General features: G+C 41.8%; 1 protein-coding gene across 1 annotated transcript in view; it reads left to right on the forward strand.

The window, feature by feature from the left end:
• Window positions 1–18,708, forward strand: part of LOC101160334 (solute carrier family 12 member 9) — an 84,218-nt gene extending 65,510 nt beyond the window's left edge. Inside the window, exons 9-13 of the mRNA XM_023961527.1 lie at window positions 4,108–4,232; window positions 10,441–10,633; window positions 14,236–14,410; window positions 15,330–15,476; window positions 16,837–18,708. Coding sequence (XP_023817295.1) covers window positions 4,108–4,232; window positions 10,441–10,633; window positions 14,236–14,410; window positions 15,330–15,476; window positions 16,837–17,786 — 1,590 coding nt within the window. The 3' untranslated portion in view covers window positions 17,787–18,708. The remainder of the gene's footprint in view (window positions 1–4,107; window positions 4,233–10,440; window positions 10,634–14,235; window positions 14,411–15,329; window positions 15,477–16,836) is intronic.
• The last annotated feature ends 344 nt before the right edge of the window (window positions 18,709–19,052 follow it).

A 19,052-nucleotide genomic window follows, 5' to 3' on the forward strand; every position in this document is an offset into this window, starting at 1 on the left:
TGTGTTGACTTTCTTTTTGTTTTAAAACAGTATTTATCACCCAAAGTGTTTCATTGTTTTTACGGAGCCCCTAAAGGGCCATTGATGAAAAAAAAAATTTGAAGTAAAAAAATCTTTTTTGAAGTATAAAAATTTTTTTTAAGTAAAAAAACAAACAAAAAAACCTAACTGGTGCGCACCTGAAACTAACTGATGCGCACCTGAAACTAACTGATGCGCACCTGAAACTAACTGATGCGCACCTGAAACTAACTGATGCGCACCTGAAACTAACTGATGTGCACCTGAAACTAACTGGTCCGCACCTGATACTAACTGATGCGCACCTGAAACTAACTGATGCGCACCTGAAACTAACTGGTCCGCACCTGATACTAACTGATGCGCACCTGAAACTAACTGATGCGCACCTGAAACTAACTGGTCCGCACCTGAAACTAACTGATGCGCACCTGAAACTAACTGGTGCGCACCTGATACTAACTGATGCGCACCTGATACTAACTGATGCGCACCTGAAACTAACTGGTCCGCACCTGATACTAACTGATGCGCACCTGATACTAACTGGTGCGCACCTGATACTAACTGGTGCGCACCTGATACTAACTGGTGCGCACCAGTTAGTTGTTGTTTTTTTATCCTTGATTTCAGTTTGATTCTTGCTTTTTTGTTTGATGTCACTTGTTGATAAAAAACATTGAAGCTGTTTTTTTCTAGAATAAAAAAAGCAAAAAGGTGGAAGGAAAATTAATGTTTTGACTTCTTAATTCAAAGCATACATTTTATAATTTAAGTGCATCAAAATAACTGAGAATGTTTTATTAAATGATTTCCTTAAATGGTCAACAGATTTGGACAAAAGTTTTGCACAGAGAAACACAAACTGTGCTGACATTACAAATCCATAGGAAAAACTTCAGCTGTTTTGTTTTTTAATCACATTTAATGTGACAAAGAAATAAATAAATAAAAGATTAAAGGCATTCATTTAATATCCACCTTGTAAACCCACTAAATCACTTGGAGTTGCTGGAGCCTATCACAACCCACTGTTGGGTGGAGGCGGGTTACAACTTGGATGGTTTATCATGGAACCAAAAATGTACTATAGAATAAAAATGAATGTGCTCTTATGTATAAATCCATTGCTCTCTAGGCCAAAAAAAGCGTGCCTGTGCCTCTCTTACCCACTTCTGACCTGAACATCCATTTGTGTTCTGATGCTCCATGGAACAGATGATCTCCAGAGTCTGTCTGTGAAGAAGCTCTTTAAAACAACAGCCTGCCACCAGACTTATTATTCCTCTGACTGAAGGCGGCGCACAGAGCACGACTGGTGCTCTGTTCCCCTATTCGTGCTCTGTCTGCCAGAAAAAGGTTTTCAAAATGCTGATATATCAAACCCAATTATTAAGTAATAAATTGATTAGAAAATAAAGAAAAAGAATTGAGACTGAAAGAAATGAATGCCATCTTCTAGACAGTTTTTAATACTTATGTTGTGGGCCCTGGAGGGCCCCTGTCACAGTAAGAGCTGGTAATTGAGGCTAAGGTTCACTTTTAATTAAGATGTATGAGCAGCTGCTTCATTATCATAAATGCAGATATTTGCGGTTATGCATACAGTACACTCACATTTCCTATTAGATTCAATAAATACAATAATTATCAAATAAAGTCGAATAGAATTGGATTTATTGCTTGAGAGGGAAGAAGCAAACTTATATAATCCCCTCCCTGTCGTGTACTTTTTTATGATTAGAAAAAGTATTTATGTTCAAATGAAGCTGTTTTTCTATCAGATTCTGTTATCACGAGACTCTGCTCATATATATATTTTCTGTGCACTTCATGACTCGACTTAGAGGTGAGAAATCTCTGTGTTCTTTTTTTTCAAGGCCAAAACTTCACTAATGGAGCAGAAAAAGTGACCCCTCAGCGGTTTCAGAAACACAACTTTGACATTGAGATTTAAGAGCAGAATCAGCAAAATAAAAAAATAAAAACGCCTGCAATGATTTATTTTCATAAACACAATAAGGCAGGTTAGTAAAAAACAATTTACATTTTTTGCCATATTTTGATTTAAACAACTGGATTAATCCATTTTTAACACTGTGGGCCAAAAGTGTTGAATTATTTAGTGTTAAGAAATTTAGAATATTTCTTTCTTCTGGCATTTACTATCCGCTTAGTTTACCATAATTAGTGAACAGTTTAATTTTTCTCAAATTTAATTACTGGTTAAAAAAGGCAGCTTGTTCTGCTCTCCTTCCAGGCTCTTCCACATGTGATAACCTGCAGCAGGTCACACACAGCAGAGTTCACACATTTTCATATCAGAGAACATGGCAGGGAGCAGCCGTCTTAACATGCTCATCATCTCCAGCCCTTTATTAGAAGTCACCTTCTGCCCAGCACTGCCCAGTACATCCATATGCTGTCATTATTATTACAGCGACATCTTTTACTACAGATCCTGCTCGGAGAATTTCAATAACAAGTCCTCCTGTCACGTATGGAAGCTGCCACCGCCAACATGGCTCTGAGCGTGGAGCCGAGCAGCAGCTCCGATATCATCTTAATTAAAAGTGAACCTTAGCCTCAATCAGCAGCTCTCACTGTGGAGCCATGTTACAGGGGGCCTCTGGGCCTTCCCAGGAAAGTATTTAAAAAGTCTACTTTAGCAGAGCTTTGCTCTCTAAATATTTGTCTAATGATGTCACCCATCAACAGCAGTTCAGACAATGACTAGATTTAACAGTAAAACAAACCTCTAAAGTTTTCTGTTTACAATGAATGGAGTCTGATTTTTTAGTTTTTTATTTATACAGTTAAATGTGACACATTTAGGTTGTTTTTTTGTGTGTGTGTGTGTCTGCGTGTGTGTGCGATTATGTATTTAGGAAGTGGGACTGGCAGTATTAAACCTTTTGTGCTAAAACAAAAAAGTGACATATGGAAAAAATTGTTGAAGAATCAGAAGGTTCATGTGACTAAGGCTTAAAGGCACAATGATGCATCCTCTTGTCGACGACTAGATCCATGTTTGCCTTTGTTTTCCTTGTCTGAGCTGAGATCTGGCTCCAAACTGTGCGGCTGCATAGCTCCAATATTGCTCACCATTTTTGTTGCACCGCGAATGTTAGCTTGGGGTTGTGATAGGCTGTAAGCCAGGGATGGAGGGTGTAAATGCAGAGCTTTCAGCATTGGGAAGGGGCAGGGGGCCCTAGTTGCTCCGTGGCAACAGTCCCGCCCATAACTCTCAGGTGAATTTCTAATGAACTACTGTCGCTCTGCAGAAACCATGTCATAGAAAACAACAAAAGTTTATTTGATTTTGGAAAAATCAATAAAATCATAATTAAAAGAACACTGGGAAAGCTTTGAAAATAGATCAAGAGATGATCAGAGTGGAGCTTTAAGAGTTATTAGCATAAATAACTGCAGTTCTCTATTCGGTGCACTGGGGTGAAGCATGTCGATCAATGATGGAAGTCTGAACCACGATGAACTGCTTTTTCAGAAGTTGTTTCAGTTGTTGGTTTAATGTGTTTTAATTACAAGCAGAACAACATTTTTCACTAAATCCCACATTAGAGTCCAAATTCTGTTACCTTTTTTATTCTATTGTTCATTACCAACTGAGTGTGGTAGAGTGTCTCCCTAAGACTGGTGGTATGTTGTAGGTACACACTTGTGTCTTCTTGAGTATTCTTTTTGTTTTCTTCCATATTCTTTTTGTTTGTATTGCTTGAAATAAACCATTCCCAAATTCAAATAGAGGAATCGATGTTCGAGTCATACCAAAGACTCTCAGCATTAAGGGGTTGGATTCGGGGTGTTTAACACCAAATGGTTCCTGAGCACAGCTGTGTCCACAGCTCACTGCTCTCCCTGGGGATGGGTCAAATGGAAAGGAGACATTTCACTCACCAAGATTTGTGTGTGTGTGTGTGTGTGTGTGACAACTAACTTTAACTTTAATTATTGGCACTGTGACGATGACTGACAGGTGGTAGAAAATGACCTTAAAGAACACCTTTCCGCTGATCCTCAGTGCTCTTCTCTTCTCTTCTCTTCTCTTGGTCCCTGTCTCAATAGTTGGTGCTGTTTTCTGGAAAGCTCAACACCATTGCCAGCATCGTGACCATTTTCTTCCTGCTGGTCTATGCTGCTGTGGACCTGGCCTGCCTCGCTCTGGAATGGGCATCTGCTCCAAACTTCAGGTAAACATGTCACAGTGGGTTTCTTCAAGCTCTGCTGTTTCTGGGCCCTCATGCTTGTATTGTGATGGTAAAAGAACAAGAAGAGGACAAAGCTGTTTAGTGCCACTCAGGACAAAGACTGCACATTTTCATGCCACTGTGTTTGCATGTGAGGCTGAGCAGACTCTGCGTGTTTGTTTTCCGGGGACACGCATAATAATCCTGATTTATAAGAGCTCCTTGAGGCTGTTCTAATAAAGCCACGCCAACCTGAGGGAAGGTGGTGTGTTTGTGCAGCTGGATGACATCATGACACAACCAGCGTTTGTTATTTCAGTCACTTTGCACTTATTTCCTGAGTTATTCAACATTTTCTGTGTGAACTGTCAAGTGAGGCCTGCAGTCAAAAACAAAATGATTTTTTTTTTTTGAAGAAGGGCTTCATCACTCGTTGATTAAAACCCATTTCACAGATTTCAAGTGTTTGGGGGAGAGACCGTCTCAGCAGCTTTCATTGCTTTAGGATTGTGACATATTTCCTCCAGCGCTCGTAGTCAGTTGTGCTGCAATGGTGGAACAAGAGTCACAAACTGCAGGAAACGCTGCAAAAATGCAGCGCTGCAAAGGTTTTCAATGGTGAACAAATGAGTTTCTGTCCTTTAAGAATGCATCTGAGTGAATGTGGTGGGTTCAAGTTGCATTTTTAGGTTTTGCCAGTTACATCTTCCCTATACCTCACAAAAACGGCCTTTCATGGAGAGAACACAAAGGAATCTGTCTGATAGCTGCTGCTGGAACTAAAGAGACATGCACCAGAGAAAATCTGCATTTGTCGGTTACAATCAATCAATGTGTAAGAAAGAAATGTTTGAGAATCACAGGATTTCCTATGAAATGCTGATGTTTGAAATGTTTGGGTATAGTTGATATCTCTGATATTGCTCACCATTTTTGTTAGATCGCTAATGTTAGGTTGGGGATGTGAGAGGCTGTAAGCTAGTGGAAGAGCGTGTAAACAGAGAGCTCTCAGCAATGAGGAAGGGGAGGGGGTGGGAGGCTTTTGCACGAAAAGTCCCACCCACAACTCAGATGAATTTCTAATGAACTAACCTAGAAAAAGTTTTTTTGATTTTACCTAAAAACTGCATAATCATCTTTCAAAGACCACTGGGAACGCTTTTAGAATAGATCTAAAGATGATCGGAGACGGTCTTGAAGGGTTTATGGATGAAATCGGCGTTCCGTGCGATTTGTTATTTTGGTTAACAACTGTCAAAACCTTCTGAGTTTAAATGTGCACCACAGCCAGCAGCACTTGCAGCTTCATGTCCATGTGGATATTTTTGTCAAATCTTCACTGTTGCTTTTCCCCCTAAAACTGATTATAATGATGGAGCCTCTTCTACGCTTGGAATGATGATGACTAATGGAAACACATTCAGAACCTTCTCTGTTTTTGTCCTTGTTATGCCAGCAGAAACTGAACGCATTGAACGGGTCTGCAGTGTTATAGGCTGCACTAAGTGACCGCTGGCAATTACTGAGGCAAAGTTAGCATCCAAACTTCTCCGGCTGTCCTTTCCCGGGGACGCGGTTCCCCCGGCGTTCCCCGCTGCATGTTATCTGCCCGCCTGCCTGTTCTGGGTTCCTCCCTGAGCTTCTGTTCCGTTCGTTCACGGTGGCAGTGTCAACAGCCCCAGTGTTGTGTGTTTGTTGTTTAGATGTTTCTGCTTTAGACTGCAGCTTTTTTTTCTCTCTGCTCTCTCTGGCGGTTCCCCACATCTCTTTCCAGGCGAGATGAATTAAAAGCCATTAAGCGCCGTCTCCCCCCCTGAGAACTGCTCTGTAATTAGCATAACTAATTTAGCAGAAATATTTCTCTTTCCCTTAAATTTGTTGTTGTGTGAAGGAGGGAGGGATGAAATTATGATGTGGCGGAAGAAAATGCCTTCCAAGTGCCTCCGTGTGTCTGTGTGCGCGCACATTTGTGTCTGATTAAGTTTGTATATGTGTGTTTATGCGTGTATGTGTTTGGAGTCCTTTTGTCTGTATGTTTAAATCTGTGTGTTCCTTTGTGTATTTCTGTGTGTGTTTGTGTTTTGTATGTGTGTTTGTGTGTCCTTTCTTCTGACCCCGCTCATGTGTGTCTTGTACACTCAGGTAAAGAGAGGAGCAGCCGTCCACTGATCTCTACCTGGTGATCAGATGGATCTGCTGGCAGATTACCAGTTGAGTTTTGTTATAATATTCGCCCGTGGTCATGAGCTCCGGGTCACGACTGAAAGAACCAGGTCCCGAAATGAGTTTACTCTTTTTGGCCAAAAATCAGCTCTTTAGATTTGTAGTTTGGTGGAAATGTTGCAGTTGGTTGATTCTATAAAACTCGACATTTAAAGAAATTCCACATTTTTCACGAGTTCCTTGCTAAACGTCATGCACAGGGCTTCATGGATGTTGTTGGTGTGAATGAGAAGGATGCAGATGAAAGGGTAGATGGAGGCAGATAATTTACTAAATCATCCTTAAACTATGCAACCTAAAAGCAAACTAGTCTGTTTGGGCAGCATTTCCAATCCCTGACCCCTCTGCAGTGCACCTTACCTTTCTGTCTCAGTTGTGAATCAGGTTTTTCAGCTTTTCCTAGCTCAGCAGAACGAATTTCCTGTATGTGAAGCTGAGGAAAACCGGGAATAACATGATCAGAATATGGAAATGAGAATTAACTTTGGTTAACAGGTATTATTCTGTAGAGTCTGTTTTCTTTTTCCTAAGGTCATTTTAGTCTCCTTGTGCTGTAGCGGTGTTGGATGCTGCCTGACGTAACGTCTCGTACACTCGCCGACCTCTCACTTATAGAATTTGACAGCTCCGGGTTGGCAGCCTTCGTATGAGTGTGTATTTGGAAGTTTCTGTCCCGAGTTCTCAATTATGACGTGTCATTTGGCTGGAAACCGAACCTTACGTCTGAGTCTTTACTGCTCACTGTTTTTAATGTCTTTAAGAACTCGACTGGCTACTTTTTCCTCAGCTTTTTATTTTTTGCTGTGTCAGCAAAGTGACATCAGTTGCGACAGAACAAGTAGGGCTTGATGAAGGGGTGAGATGGAGGTGACTAGATGGGTGGCTTTTCTCCCTGACGATGGAGGGGCTGCAGGGACAAAAGGGATGGGTGGGGGGAGGGCCGGGCCAGTGGGCAAGCTTTTACCATAATTACTCCCACTTTGATGGGATGAAGAGAAGGATAAGATTGGAGGATTGTGGGTAACACTTGTGCTAAGTGATTCAGTCAGATGGAAATAGAAGTTTGAGCTTCGGAGGAGAGCCAGCACGGGGTTAAAGTGAGAAGAAGATATTATTAGTAGGTTGTGATGAGACTGAGGTCAACGAAAAAAGAACATCATCTGACCTCTGAAAGGGATTCTGTCAATAAAGCTGTCTATTTAGCTGTCTATTCCTGGAGTTACATGCAATTTTTTGGCAAAAAAAATGTGTAAAACTTTTCAGAATTCAATATCTTTATAACTCAAAGGCAACCAACTCTACAGAAACTAATCTCTGTTGCACCTAAAGACACCAAACGGGGGGGGGGGGGGGGGGTACAGCTGAGTTATGAATGTTTTACCTCTTTTACAAACATCTGTTGGTTCACAAGTTCTGTTTCCACAGTCACCATCTTATTATCATTTAACATTTCAGGACCGTAATTTTCCCGCAATACAAAAACATGGGAGGTTAATGGAAGTGTCAGCGGTGTGGTATTGGATCATAAATCAGGGATTTGGACAGAAATGATCAGATTTGACCTCATGAAGAAAGATCTGCATGAGCAGTCACCTAAACAATTAATCACTGCCCACCAGACATGTCATGTACCTCTCATTGATACTTTATTCATTCCAAATGAGGATTGGCTGTTTTGTTAAAGAACTGTTATCAACGTTGTTGTGAATAAGAGCTGCCTTGTTTGTAAACTGACAAACATGTAAAATAATAATACATTATCCACCATTATTGAAACTTTTAGTAATAAAAGACAGGAGCCCAAAGGTTTTTGAGCTTATTCGTCTTTGCTGATTTATTGATTGTTTTGCTGGGGTTTCTTAAGTAGTCAGAATTGCCCTTACAGGTGGATACGGGCTGTCTGCGGGTGAGAAATAGTCAAAGATCTTAGACTGCTCATGAACCCGTAGAGAGAAAGTGTTCATGCACATTTATTGTCTATGGACATGCTGCGAGTGACAGGTATTAGAGAAGGCCTATACCACACGTAGGGGTGGAGTAGGTGAGACGCAGGCGCTCGGACAGATTTATCTTCTTTTCCCTAAATCCTGTGGACGGCACAAGGAGCCCATTTTTGCTGTTCACGTGATAAATGTGTGCTCCTTGCGTTCAGCCTGACTGTTATGAATGAGGAAATTAGAGGATATCAGAGGGTAGTTTGTGTGGAGATCCTACGGGCGCCCCACGTACACTTACGTGTCACATGCACATCCCGTTTATGCAGCATGTGCGCATTGTCAGCAAGGGGCCAGTACTTGCACCTTACTAAGCTTATGGCTTAAGGACACCGTACAACATCATCACCCATACATCATAAGTACATGCAAATTTCATTAGCCTTACGAATACTATACATTACGCTTGGCTCAGGTACAACAAGAGTACGCTCCATTTTTATGACGTTCCTTACGATCCATACGATGCAGTCGCTCCTCTTTATGACAGTCCTCAGGCCCGCAGCACCCCTACGAATGCCCCCCCTGTATGGGTGTTTGTGATTAAGGGTTTGTTGTTTTCAAAGCCGAACATTCGGTAGCAGAGTTCTGTTTTGGAAGGTGCTTCCACTTACCTGGAAAGCTTCAAGAATCATGACCCATAATGCATTTGTCTCCTCCACCTGACTGACAGGTTGCCGACTTTTCTTCCATGTGATGTTTCTCCTAACCAACGATAATAAATGTTACACTTGCAGTTTTTGCATTAGGCCAGAGCCTGAAGGAGAACCTGCCATTCATGTCTGTAATTACAGCTGGGACTGTTTTAATTGCTGTTGACTTTCAAAGCTTTTATTTTGCAGTAAACAGAAGTCAACTGTTCCAGCCTCCCCAAAACTGTGCACTTCATCCAAGTGTTGGGCTCATATCTCCGTGAATCACCTGCTTGTTCCTATTTAAAACTGGCACACACAGACATGCATCTGCGAGCTTTAAGTGCTGTAAACAGAGCTAATGCACTCATTTATATTTTCATTCATGCCCACGCACTCAAACACACAGGGGTCTGCAGCAGCAAGCACTGGCAGCTTATTATCTGTGTGTAGTTTTGGTTTTAATTGATTCTGTCTCTGCATTAACTCTGCATTTGTTTTTATGCAGCGTTGAAGTCACGCAGGAGTAAATAACTGAAAATATGCATGTGGTGGGGGCAGAATAGGTTTAGGTGTAGTAAACAAAAAAGTCAAAAGAAGAAAACTTAATAATTAAGTCATGCTTTAAATAAAAAAGAAATATGTGTGGTTTTAATGAATTAAATCAATAAAATAAAGTCTTTACATGAACAAAGATTCTCTTTATTAATACAAATCAAAGCAAACATTGACTCAAAATGAGAACTGGACTAAGTTTCACAGATGCTGTTGATAATCCTCTTATTTATATATATAATAACAGTACAGACCAAAAGTTTGGACACACCTTCTCATTCAGTCTTCTTTATTTTCATGACTATGAAAATTGTAGAGTCACACTGAAGGCCTCAAAACTATGAATGAACACATGTGGAATTATATTCATAACAAAAAAGTGTGAAACAACTGAAAAAATGTCATATAGTAGGTTCTTCAAAGTAGCCACCTTTTGCTTTGATTACTGCTTTGCACATTGGAAAGCAGTAATTGGGAAAACTTTGAAAGTGTCCAACCCAAAAAGGTAAAGGAGTGTCCAAACTTTTGGTCTGTACTGTATGTACGTGTGTATATGTGTGTGTGTTTCTTCCTTTTTTAACAAATATGGACTTTATCAATATTTTAATTGTCATTTAGCGATTTACTACAATATATTTTTGCTTATGTCCACTGAATACCTTTCTGTCTATGCTACATGATGTTTTTCTGATCTAAGAGGTGTGATTTTTATTTTTTATTTTTATTTTTTTATTAATAATGCTTTTTTCTGCCCATTTTCTTGTATCTGAACTGTAACATCTCCCCTCTCTCCTGTTTCCTTCCCAGGCCCACTTTTCGTTACTTCACCTGGCACACGTGCGTGTTGGGCATCATTGGTTGTGTCGTCATGATGTTCCTAATCAACGCCATCTACGCCTCTGCCAGCATCGCCTTCATGCTTCTCCTGCTCCTGCTGATTCACTATCTCAGTCCCACCTCCAGCTGGGGATACATCAGCCAGGCTCTCATTTTCCACCAGGTCTGACAAGCACACACAAACAGACTCATTCAGCCGCACGCGCTCAGCGCTGGCCTGTCATTACTATAGCAACTAAAATCTCATCCCCACCACTTTACAAGAGCCTGTACCTCTGCCAAGCAATCGTTCCATCACATTTATGGAGACATACGCGCACAGACTGTCCCCCCCACAGCCCCCCCAAGTCGATGCTTTTACATTTAGCAGATAAACACACACATTCTCCTTTTTTTTATCTTCCTCACACATTACACCTTGTCATTCCTACAGCAACTATCTATCAAGTTTATATCAGGCTACCACACACATACACACACATCTATTTGAATTTACTCCCACAGCAACACTTATTTACGGCACAAACAGAGCTTCACATCATTCAGCTCTCCGTGTCCTTTGTCCAATGAGCCTGCAGCTCTGAAGGAGACACCAGTCTGCTGCCAGGAGGGCCCACAGCTGAGGACAGCTGCTGCCAAAGCTGCAGGCGGCTGCGGGAATAGAGAGCCACCTTGCGCTTTCCTCAATATGGGACGCAGTCACAACGTCGCGTATCTGATGGACCCAACATTTGTGCCTCTTTTCACATAAGTCAGAATAATCTTTTTACGTTTAATCTTAATGGGGTTGTATGTAATCCAGGAGTTTTGTCTTGAACTATTTAGTTTTAGAGAGGGGAATACCAGTCAGCGAGGCTGCATAATTATGTTTGCATTTCTGCCTAACGATGCAGATGCAGTTTTCCTATTGATGTCCACACTCTAGATGAAACACAAGGAAGTCTGTGTGCAAACCTGAGCTTGGAGACCCGAACCCCTGCCTGATGTGAAGAAAAATCCAGGCAACCAGTTAGAAGTTCTGCATTTTATGGCAATACAGCAAATCTATTTCAGAAGAAACTTTTGTCCTATAGGTTATTAGTTTTATTCTACTTAATTAACAGAGTCCACAGTAAAATTGCAGTATAGAGTTAGAAATAGCATTTATTCAGTTATGATGTTTAATGTAGAATTGAAATATACTTTCAACCCTTTTCCTCTCCAGGTTATATAACATAAGTGCATCTGATTGGATGTGGGTAATGTGTTTTATGAATAATAGATCATTTCCATGAACTTTAAATGGAAGTCCTACATTATGTTAGCGTAATTTTATAAATGAACCCCCCTGCGTTGCACCCTCCCTTGTGGTTTAGCAGTTTTTATATAAGCTTCTCTGATGGAAAGTAAGAGGCAGACCACATATGTTGGTGTGAAGACGCGTTCTGCCGCTGCAGCCGGAGGCCTGAACGCCAGCTGAGTGACATTAAACAGAGCTGGAACACACAACCTAAGAGCGGTAGATGGTCAACAACTGCATTTAGGATAGAAAAAGGGAGAGACAGAAGCAGGGAGAGCTTCTTAGATCAGAGGAACAGAAGGGGGTTGAGGATGTAAGCAATAAGAAGGTTATGAGGGATGGAGAAGCTAAGTGATAGATGAAGCTGAAGCAGCAGTGAATTGATGGATGGCAAGATGAAAAAATGGAGATATGAAATGAGACAAATGATCAGTAGAGTGGAGACAGTTGGACATTGCCTCTGGGACCTTGTTTTCATGTTTTACTGTAAAAGTTGTGGTGATCATCACAGTGTTTGGTGGATCTTCACGTTTGATGGATGGCCATAAAGAGCCGCATGTCGCAGTTGAAGCTGCAGTTAAAACGTCTGTGGAGGTGGACACTTTCTCATCTTGACACATTTTGGTGTCATTAGCACAATGCAGAGGAGAAAAGAAAGAAAAACTTTTGTAATGAAACATGTTTGGATTATTATTTGGTATCAGGAAGTTCTCATCTAGTGTTCTCGTTTAAATGGGAAGTTACTGGCTAATCTAGCTTTGCAGGTGTTTTCTGAGGTTATACCATTGACCTTTTAATGAGAGCTGGACTGACTGACTCCCCCCCACTGGCATTCCAAACAGGAAGTGCTCACAGGCTCCAAGAAGCCAAAATCCTATAAACCCATTCACTCTCACACCTTTTTATAACATGTTCTTAATCATGTTTTTTTTTTCATATTTTTGCTGTAATGTATGTTATTCAAGTTAGAAACTGACCAATCAGATGCCTCAATAAAAGTAGGTGAATCCTGCTGGCCCATTTTAAAGTGGGCCATCTCACTCCTGATTAGTGAATGTGGTTGCCATAGAAACGATACCTCAGACTGACTCGCACCAAATACTGCTTACTGGCTACATCTGGCTCCAACATGTCGGCGTCCCTATTGTGAAAACATAGTGACCGAATTGGCTTCATTTGGTTGGGTGACGTCACGCTCCCTTGCTTTCATAGAGTCGATGGTTTTCGCTAAACTCAGAAACTACCAGTTTCTCTGCCAGAAACAGACTGACAAACTCAGATAAATGGCATACCAAAAAATCCTGCTTGGGTAAAGGCAGGATTTTATTTATCACTTGGTTAAAGACTTTATGTTAGTGTGGGGATTTAGGACAGCCCAAGCGGAACGCAAGATAACGTCAAGAACGTTTATTTGGAGCGTTTGCAGTTTCGGTTCCTTTGCCACCAAGTGCCCAAAAAAGTGCCAGGGTTTTTCCTGTAACCGTGAAGAATTGCTCTCATGATTTCAAACCTGGAGAATTATTCAGAAAAGTAACTTTAGGAAGGAGCTGATTGAGCGATTTAAAAGAACCACCAGAATGACCACACGTGGTGAACTGATGAACCAAGTGTCCATAATGGATAATGCACGTGTGACATAAAGTAATGACAAAACCTAAAGAGGATCACATCCGTTGATGGTTACAAATCCAAAAATTGCTTTAATTATTAGAAAATGGATCTGCAAATCTTCAGAATTTTTCTTTGCTTGTATTTTGGTTGTGTTCCCAGGAAATAGGTCAGGGATAAATACCTGTTGTACGACAGAATTTTAGGGCCAGTTTACAAATTTCCTTTTTTTTAAACTACTTTAAAGTCCTTAATTTACAAAAACAATCATAACTGTTAATTTACAACAATAAAGTCATACATTCACGAGAAAAAACACCAGTTTTTTTTTTTTTCTGAGCCATGCTTGAAGATAAAAGATATGGAGCATTTTGTGAAGCTTTATTTCCGGATAGGTTTCAAAAACAAAGAAACAATGAACCTTTTGGTGACTGTAATTGGAGCCGGCTCTCTGGGGCTCGGTGTTGGTAAAGTGGAGTTTCATGTGTAAAATACGGAGCTCAGAGACACGTTTGGGTGTACATGACTGCCACTTTATTCTGCCCTTTTCATTCCTCCATTTGTCACCTTACGTCATGTACTGTAACTGTCATGCGCACAAGAAACACCAAAGGGGAATGAAAATAGTGTTACATGCGTCCCCTCCTCTAAAGAAAACATATCGTTTCAACACAAAACAACAAAGGGGAATGAAAATGATGTGGTGAATATGGTGGTTCACCTCAAATATGGTGGTTCTCCATATTCACGGGTGTCTCTGTTCCCTAACCCCAGCGAGGGGGGAAAAAGATTAAACAAAAAAACCCCATTTAACAGTTTTTTTGTACTGAAGCTGAGAGGGAGAATGAAGGCTGACCCGTTTTCCCACTTCTGTGAAGGTGCGCAAGTACCTCCTGATGCTGGATGTGAGGAAGGACCACGTCAAGTTTTGGAGGCCCCAGATCCTTCTGATGGTTTCCAACCCCCGCAGCAGTGTGGGCCTCATCACCTTCATAAATGACATCAAGAAAAGTGGTCTCTACGTTCTTGGGCACGTCCAGCTCGGAGACCTCAGTAAGCTGTTCACCATTCGGCTTTCGATTTTTGGATTTGATGGATCCGTTATTACCTTGATGACTTTACTCTTTTGCACGGCTCCTCACGTAAACCAGCTCAGTGTGAGAGTAAGACTAACAATTATGTGCAAGATAATTCAGAGATCCTGATGGGATGGAGTTCTTGGACAATTTAACACTGTTATTAAATTTAGTGGAAGCAATGAGAAAAGCTAAAAGCTTGTTTTTTTTCTGGCCACTGAAACACAACTGCCAAAAAATAATAGGTTTTTATTGAACCTCTTAATGGAAACGTATTTCTGTATATAAATATACATCTCTTTGTGTTGTGTCCTACCTTTTAGATGTAAGTTGAACTAGTGCACACACAGCACTCTACTAGTGTCTGTTTTTATTCTGCTGATGTTCTGGTTGCAGGGTCACTGGCAGACCTTTCCCCTGGTTTCTCCCAGGAATGTTGATGAAAGATTGGATCAGAACTCATCAGAATATCAATGATTTTGAGAGTTACACTGTGAAACAAATCATGTTTTTGCTCCTCTTCTATCATAAACCTTTTGCTGTAAAAAATTGAAGTGGAGCTACTTGATAAGACTATTCTTATCCAGCATCTGCTGAGCCCACATTTGAATAATTTTGTATCAATGGAAACTATCAAATTGGAGTCTGAGGAGGTCCGAACGAAGCAGAAACCAGAACCGAGCCTGCAGATGCGTTTGCTGGGCTTTTCCGTTAATGCACGCTGATGCTCTGGGGATGAATGATCACCTGCCAGCCTGGTTTTCTCCTAGATCTCCAGCTCCGTCTCAGGCTTTGTTTGACTGTCATCTGTTATTGTATTGTGTCTGGCATTCCTCACACTATGCTGTTCATTTTATTTCAGCCATTTTCACAGTTTGTCGTTCATTCTTCTCCAGACACTTTACCATCTGATCCCCTTCAGTCCCAATATGACTCCTGGCTGTCTCTGGTGGACCATCTGAACATTAAAGCCTTCGTCAACCTCACACTGGCAGACTCTATTCATCATGGTGTCCAGCATCTCCTTTTTATATCAGGATTGGGTCAGTCTCTGCAAGCATTACACCACTTTCTCAGGAACAGCTGAGGGTTGACCGTTTCTCTGTAAATAACTTATTAATGTTAACGTCTTAAATGGTGACAGTTTAAAGGAACATCATACCAGAATCTGATGGCAATATTGCCTGACAAGTTCTTATGGTTTTATCTTCACGAGTAAATTTCAAACCCATAAAATGAGGATTGGAAAAAAAAAATCCAGAAAAGTGTGCTTCCTGTTGAACAGTTTGCTTTCAGGCAGCTGCGCTTGCTTCTCTGTTTCTAGGTGCACAGAGCTGTGCGGGAAAACATTAGTGATGTATCTCACTCTTCCTAACAAGCCCGTGGCTGTCAGGAGCCGCATCAAACACCGGGATGCCAAATTAAGAGACTTTCTGAAGCCCTGGGATGTTCTGACTACTGCTGGGTCCTTAGCTGCCGCGCCCCAGTCCCCCACCGCCGTGTCTTAACGGTTGGAATGTCGTTCCCTAGATGGTGTACATGACTCCTGTCTGTCAGGATGTCATCTGCAGTCCTCAGGAGAGTAAAGATGTATTTCTAATGGAGGACTCAGGAGGGTCCTGCCCCCCTCCCTCTCTGTCAGCAGCCACGTTTAGTCACTAAACAGCAGGTTTAAATTTAAAGCTCAATGTGATCTAATAATCAACTTGCACATCTGCCGAACGCACCAAAGACCACTAATGCTTCCGTCTTTCCGGAAATCAAACCACCAACCTCAGAACTGTTCTATCACTGAGCCACAGCCAAGAGGGTGACGTTTGTTAGATGAGTTTACTAAAACCTGTTAAAACAAAATATCCAGTATTGTAGTAAAACAATGGAGTGTCCATGGGCTCCTCAAACATATTTAAGCATAGATTAATGCAAAGCTATGTTCACACAACCCTCAGCTGCGTGCGTTGAAGTGACCACTTTCAACTAAAGGTCCATGTGAGTCTATGAAAATACGTGAAAATGTGCATTTTTCCACATTCAAATCTCTCGTGTTCACACACACGCAAGTTTTGACAACCGATTTTATGACGTACGAAAATTAAACCAGTTGAACTTTGACCACTTTGACATTGCGCACCAAGCCTCTCCCCACTCACACAACAATGTTACTTTTGACTTTCATGGCGTCCCTTGAGGTGGCCGTATGAGCCTTAAGGGAACTGCAAGACACACCTGCTCTCCTCTAAAGATGCAGACGCTGCTCTCCAAAACTCTCCGCGGGCCAGACAGCCCTAAAACTTGTAGTTTGAATAAGGCTTTATTAGCATGTAACCACAAAGAAAAAGGTTTCATTAGAATCCGACAAACGACTTTCTTATTCGTACCTCATGTGTTGTTTTCTTTCTGCAGGTGGAATGCGACCGAATACTCTGGTTTTGGGTTTCTATGACAACTGTTCTCCAAACGACAGGCTGAACTATCCTATGTCCTCCAGTCAGTCCACCAACCCCTCCAGCCTTAGCCAGGAGCTTGAGGAGCCGCCCCTTTTCCACTTTGCCTCCTTGCGGGGGAGTGGTGACAAACAGGATTCTGGTGAATTTGAGGATGGGAAAGTTCTCGGCCCTGAGGAGTACGTGGCCGTCATCGCTGATGCCATGAAGATGCTTAAGAATGTAGTGCTAGCTCGATACTTCAACAACTTTGACCGATCCCAGGCGCTTTTACCATCCTCCTCTTCCCCCGGAAAGGGCGGAGTGTTTGTTGATGTCTGGCCGGTCAATCTGCTGCGGCCCGACAGCAGCAGCTACGTTGACACTTGCTCCTTGTTCCTGTTGCAGCTAGCATGCATCCTCAACATGGTGAGAGCTTGGCGCAAAGCTACACTCCGTCTTTTCTTGTGCGTGGAGGAGGGGAGAAGCGTCAAAGGCTCAGAGGAGAAACTTGGCCAGCTGCTGAAGGATTTGAGGATCAAAGCTCAGGTTTACCCAGTCCCCTGGGACCAGGTGGTGGCTCTTCACTGGCAGCGCCAAGGCGGGTGGAGCAGGAAGCAGCAGTCCACTGATCCCTCCACAGACGAGAGCGCAGCCAGAGCCGAAGAAGACGAGAACCAAGACGATTACGTCAACAGCTTTCCAAGTAACGCTACGCGTCTGTCGGACGACTACCTGTCAGCCGTCAACAAGCTGATCCTGGATCAGACCCGACAGCCCCCTGCTGTCCGATTCCTGTACTTACCACGCCCCCCAGCTGACACCCGCGGCTACACTGCATACTTGCAGCAGCTGGATTTGCTTACTCAGGACTTGGGGCCCACGCTGCTCATTCATGGGGTCACACCTGTCATAACTACAGACCTCTGAAGGATTTCTCTGTGCTGGAGTTCAACCACCTCTCCAAAAGCTTTGACCTCAATGTATATCTCTGTCTTTAACTTGTCATTCTCAATTTTCCGGATTATTTTTGAGGATGATCAGAATGAGATGAATTCAACCAAATCAGATTTAAGTGATTATGTCTCTGAATCAGAAGTGCCTTTAGTCCTTTGCTTCTATGAACAAACACTAGGTGCTATGGTGGGACTTGATGGGTTTTATTCCAAGAATAATTGTTTGGTGGGATCTCAGGATAACATTTTCATCATCCATGTGCACTTTTGTTTTCCTGCTAAATGCATGGAGTTTTCCAAGAAACAATTTTAGTGTTTACAACAACATGAACTACTGGAATGACATTTTATTAAATCATTTTTGTATTTTATAGAAAGATACTAACAATGTTGCTCCATAAGGCAAGACTTGAACACTGTGGAAGGTATTTATTGAAAGCAGTGACATTCAAACAAATGGCCTCTCAGGAGGAGGTTTATTGGATGTTAGCAACAGCACCGATGTTAGCTGACTTTTCTCTTATTTTTAGTATGCTTGGGGCATACACTTTTTATGAAACCTAATCCATTCGTTTTATTTTGACAATCAAACACTCTAAGGTAAAATGTGTGGGTAGAGGTTCTGAGTTTTAACTCAGATTTGAGGAGAAGATGGAGCTCCATCTTAAATTTGGTCCTTTGTTTTTGATGATTTCTTGTTTTTTACACTACACTCCCACTTTGACTACAATACTCCACATCATACTCCACATCATTTCCTGCATTTCTGCTAAAAGAAAGTTGCAGGCTACAGTTTATAGAAGAAATGAAACATTCCGACTTTGAATTACTGTCAAAATCTGAACAATATCCAATAAAATGTCTAAGATTTAAAGTGACTGAGAGAGAAAAAAAAAGTCTTTGTGTCCTTTTTTCACCCCAGCAGGAGATTGGTTCCAAAAGCCAGATGAGAGCTAAGCGTACCTTCGGGGCACTTGGACTGGGTTTCATTTCAGTTGAAGACTTGTTTGTGTGTCTCCCAGCACAGAGGGCGGGGCTTGTTGTGCAGGCACACATTTGTTTGAGGCGAAGCTGGCAAACGAGGCCTGAGACGCTGGGAGGGATAGGAGGCGATGCCTGCCACACAAATTACCTTGTCCTCCAGTCTCCCTCACTGCCAGCCAAGCAGAAATGGATTCCATCTCTGCTCTGAGCAGAGCAACAGATTGGAGAAATAAGACCAAACAACTATTGACATCAG

The sequence above is a fragment of the Oryzias latipes genome, chromosome 13 (assembly GCF_002234675.1).
Source record: "Oryzias latipes chromosome 13, ASM223467v1".
Classification (NCBI taxonomy): Eukaryota; Metazoa; Chordata; class Actinopteri; order Beloniformes; family Adrianichthyidae; genus Oryzias; species Oryzias latipes.